The sequence below is a fragment of the Mandrillus leucophaeus genome, unplaced genomic scaffold (genome assembly GCF_000951045.1).
Source record: "Mandrillus leucophaeus isolate KB7577 unplaced genomic scaffold, Mleu.le_1.0 Scaffold1712, whole genome shotgun sequence".
Classification (NCBI taxonomy): domain Eukaryota; kingdom Metazoa; phylum Chordata; class Mammalia; order Primates; family Cercopithecidae; genus Mandrillus; species Mandrillus leucophaeus.
This window is the reverse complement of record NW_012101713.1, coordinates 62,239-66,008: the sequence shown is the minus strand read 5'-3', so window position 1 is coordinate 66,008 and position 3,770 is coordinate 62,239. Positions and strand designations below refer to the sequence as shown.

The 3,770-nt window shown below is 45.9% G+C and overlaps 1 protein-coding gene across 1 annotated transcript in view; it reads left to right on the top strand.

The window, feature by feature from the left end:
• LOC105537371 (inositol hexakisphosphate and diphosphoinositol-pentakisphosphate kinase 1-like) overlaps positions 1–3,770 on the top strand; it is a 12,867-nt gene extending 9,097 nt beyond the window's left edge. Inside the window, 2 exon segments of the mRNA XM_011976944.1 lie at positions 1,024–1,173; positions 3,642–3,770. Of these exon segments, the coding sequence (XP_011832334.1) occupies positions 1,024–1,173; positions 3,642–3,770 (279 nt within the window).

Sequence of the window (3,770 nt, the reverse complement as noted above, 5' to 3'; positions counted from 1 at the left end):
CCTCCCGAGTAGCTGGGATGACAGACATGTGCCACCATGCCTGGCTAATTTTTTGTATTTTTTGTGGAGATAGGGTCTCAACATGTTGCCCAGGCTGGTCTCGAACTCATGGACTCAAGTCATCTGCCTGCTCCAGTCTCCCAAAGTGCTAGGATTACAGGTGTGAGCTACTGCTCCTGGCCTTGAAGATACCTTTAAATGTTGTGCTATATGCACCATAGCCAAACTGAGTTATTGTGGAAGGTGATGGGAAGGGTTGTAAAGCTGGAAATTCAAAAGTCACGTGCAATGGTGAAATCACAAATGGTAGAGATGAGGGAATGAGGATCCTGAAGAGACAATATATAGTTGAAAGGAAGCTATAACAGGTCAGCCCCGGAGTGGGACAAGACCCTGAATTCCTGGGAGGATGAATCCCAACACTTTGGGAGGCCTAAGAGGGATAATCATTTGAGGTCAGGAGTTCAAAACCAGCCTGGGCAACAGGGCAAGATCCTGTCTCTACAAAAAAATTTAAAAAAAAAATAAAAAATTAAAAAAAAAACCAGGCACAGGCAAAGGAAAGCTCTCAGTATATCATCTCTCAGACTTGATAAGATTGACTTCTTTCTTTCAGGCCTATAGGAAGCTTCCTATTGTAATCACATTCCAATTACTAGTGCTGCTTAGACCCTGGCTTATCCAGGGTGATGGTTGTCCAGGATATTTTCCTCAGCTTTGCAAGGAAATCATCTCTCTGCTCCTTGGTCACAGAGCCTTATAATACTAATATTAATGTTTATCTTCCTTGCTCTATAAATATAGGCATACAACTTGTCCTTCCCTCCATCCCTTCTTCTCCTCTTGTCATCTCATACTTTTTAACTATTTTAGATTATAAAACTTATGACCTTCATAGCAGCTATGCCCTAGCTGGTCATCCTCTCTAGCCCTGTAATTAGCTCTGCCCTATGGGCACTGGGACTTTTGGGATCCTGGGGTTTAAAGGAGCCGTGACCGGCTTTCCACCCGGTCTGATTGCAGGTCATGAACATGCAGTACACGGGGAACCTGGACCTCATCCCCTTGCGGGGACGGCGCCGCAGGAGGTCGGGAGACCTCCCCCGGCCTTCCCCAGCCATCGGCCTACAGCCCCGGGCTGTGTCCACCACTCACCTGGCATCCTGCACACAGGTGTCCCTCCCTACCTCACCTTCCTGTTTTACCTTCTGTCTTTGCCTTTTGGGATCTAGGGACTCAGACACTATCTAGGTGGGATGTGTGCGTATTGGGGGTTGTGTGATTGGGCCCTTGTGGGCATTGTAAGAATTCTGTTTTATGTTTCTAGGGGTGAGATTGTTGGAGGGGAGGGCTGCTTGGTTCGAACAAGAAATGTAGTATGGTTGCAGTAGCCACAGCTGTCCCATGGAAAGAAGAGAGGGTGGCCAGACTTTCTTATTTGTGGCTGAGCCATTGTGATTGGCTTTCTGAGTCTTGTAGGGGGATGGATACGATTAGGAAACCGCTCTGCTGAGAACTAGGAATGGGTCGAATAATGATTTCTCAAACTCAGATTGGGAATGGGAGGGCTCTGGGGAAAGCGATCTTGAAAATAGAAGTGGATTCTAGTATAGAAAGATGCCCCAGACAGTTCCCTCCATAAAGTGCATTTTCTCTTCCCTTTTCATCCCTCTTCTCCTATAAATCCTTTGGTTCTTGCAAACTTTCTAATATTGATTAGCTTTGTAGGGACAGGAATCCAGAATAAGTGTAAAACTTTGGGGTTGAGGTGGCAAAATGATTAATTATAGAGTCCTTTTTCTGCAGGTACTTTCTGAGACTTCATCCTCAAGGCCTGGTGGCTACCGGCTCTTTTCATCTTCACGGCCACCCACAGAAATGAAGCAGAGTGGCTTAGGTATGGCTTCGCCAGCATTTCTCACCTATTGTTGGAAAAGTTGTCTGTCTGTTCTTCAGAGTTGTATTGTGGGAAACCTTTGTCATGGGGTTTGGAACCATCCAGTCAGTGGAATATCATCAGGTAGGGGTAGGGTGGATGAAGTGGGAGAAGCCATAGTTAGATGTGAACTTGGATCTCAGATGATTGTTCCATCCCAGAAAGGTGTTTATCTCTTGGTTTTCTATACCAATCACATTTCCCTGGCCAAAGGGCATTTTTCTGGCTTTCCCTCTCATTCCTTATCTGTCCCTCCAGTCTAGCCCAGACCTTAAGGGGCCATGGAGACTCTGAACCTTCAGAGTTATCAGAGACAGAGCTATAAATAGAGGTACTTGCAACCCTCGTAAATGTATTCCTCATTTGAAGAATTGTGCCATGTCTTCCTCTGAAACCTGTGTTTTTCACATCCCCGCTGTTACCCTTCCTACCACCATGCCCTTTCCTCCATCATCACCTAATCCTGTAACTTTTTCCCCTTCCTTCTGGAAAATTGACAAGTCTGAGACTGGTGTAGTGGCAGAGGCATCTCTCAGGACTTTGAGGAAATGTCTCTTGATTTTTGGATCCCTGGCAAGGGGTAGAGAATATCATTCAACTTTTAGTGAGAGCACAGACGGCAGGAAGGACCAAGCCTCAGAGGGTATTGTATTCTTTGGGTGAGGGGCGGTCCTTGGGAGGAACTATCTCTGAGCACAGTGCCTTGTGAGCCAGTAACTAGAACTGGAGGTCAGACATGATTGTGTGGGGTCTGGACTTGGTCCCCTTGCTCTTTCTATCTTGTCCTATCATTCTCTTTAGCGCCTCTAATTTTTCTGTTGCTTCGTCCTTGGCACTCATTTTCTTGGCCCCAAAATGGTCAGCTTTTGGACTAGCAAGAGGGAGAAAGGTTTTGGTAACTTTCCAGGCTAATTTTATGAGAATAAGTTGCCTTCTACATTCCTGAAATGAGAAAGATGGTTTGGGGCATGAGAAATAAATGATAAGTATGTAGATCTGGCCAGGCGCAGTGGCTCCTGCCTATAATTCCAGCACTTTGGGAGGCTGAGGAAGGCAGATCACTTGAGGTCAGGAGTTCCGAGACTGGCCTGGCCAACATAGTGAAACCCCATCTCTACTTAAAATACAAAAATTAGCTGAGCATGGTGACGCATGCCTGTAATCCCAGCTACTGGGAGGTTGAGACACGAGAATTTCTTGAACCCAGAAGATGGAAGTTGCAGTGAGCTGAGATTGTGCCAGCATACTCTAGCCTGGGTGCCAGAGTGACACTCTGTCTCAAAAAAAAAAAAAAAAAGAAAAAGGAAAAACCAAAAACCAAAAAACAAAACAACAATAGTGTGGATCTATGACATGGGCCTCTCTTCCCAGAAGTCCCAGTAAAGAATAGGTTCCAGACAGACTAGAAAAGAGGATAGGTGTGTCTAGCCCAGTTAAGTGGGCCACGTGAATGCTTTAAAGAACAAGGCAGAAGTATGGAACTGGTTGGCAGATGGTGGTGGTAAGGTAGAGACCACCCTCTAAGATGATCTGAGGACTGGGCAGAACAGAGTTGGCACGACTGCACCAGAAAAGTATTCAGTGGAGGAAATGTTTGTAGGACAAAACTTAGGGTGGTCTGGGATAGAGCCAGCTAGTTTTAGCTTCGCTGAAGAAAAGCAGTCATATTTAGCAACTGTTATTTCTCTCTGGAATCTCATTCCAGAGCCTGTTTGAACATGAAAGGTGGAGGAAATTACTGTATAGAGGAGAGGTGCTGAATTCCTGGGTTGGAATCATCAGCCATCTGAACTTCCTGATTGCTCTGGTGACCCCGAAATCCTGGGACCCCTGA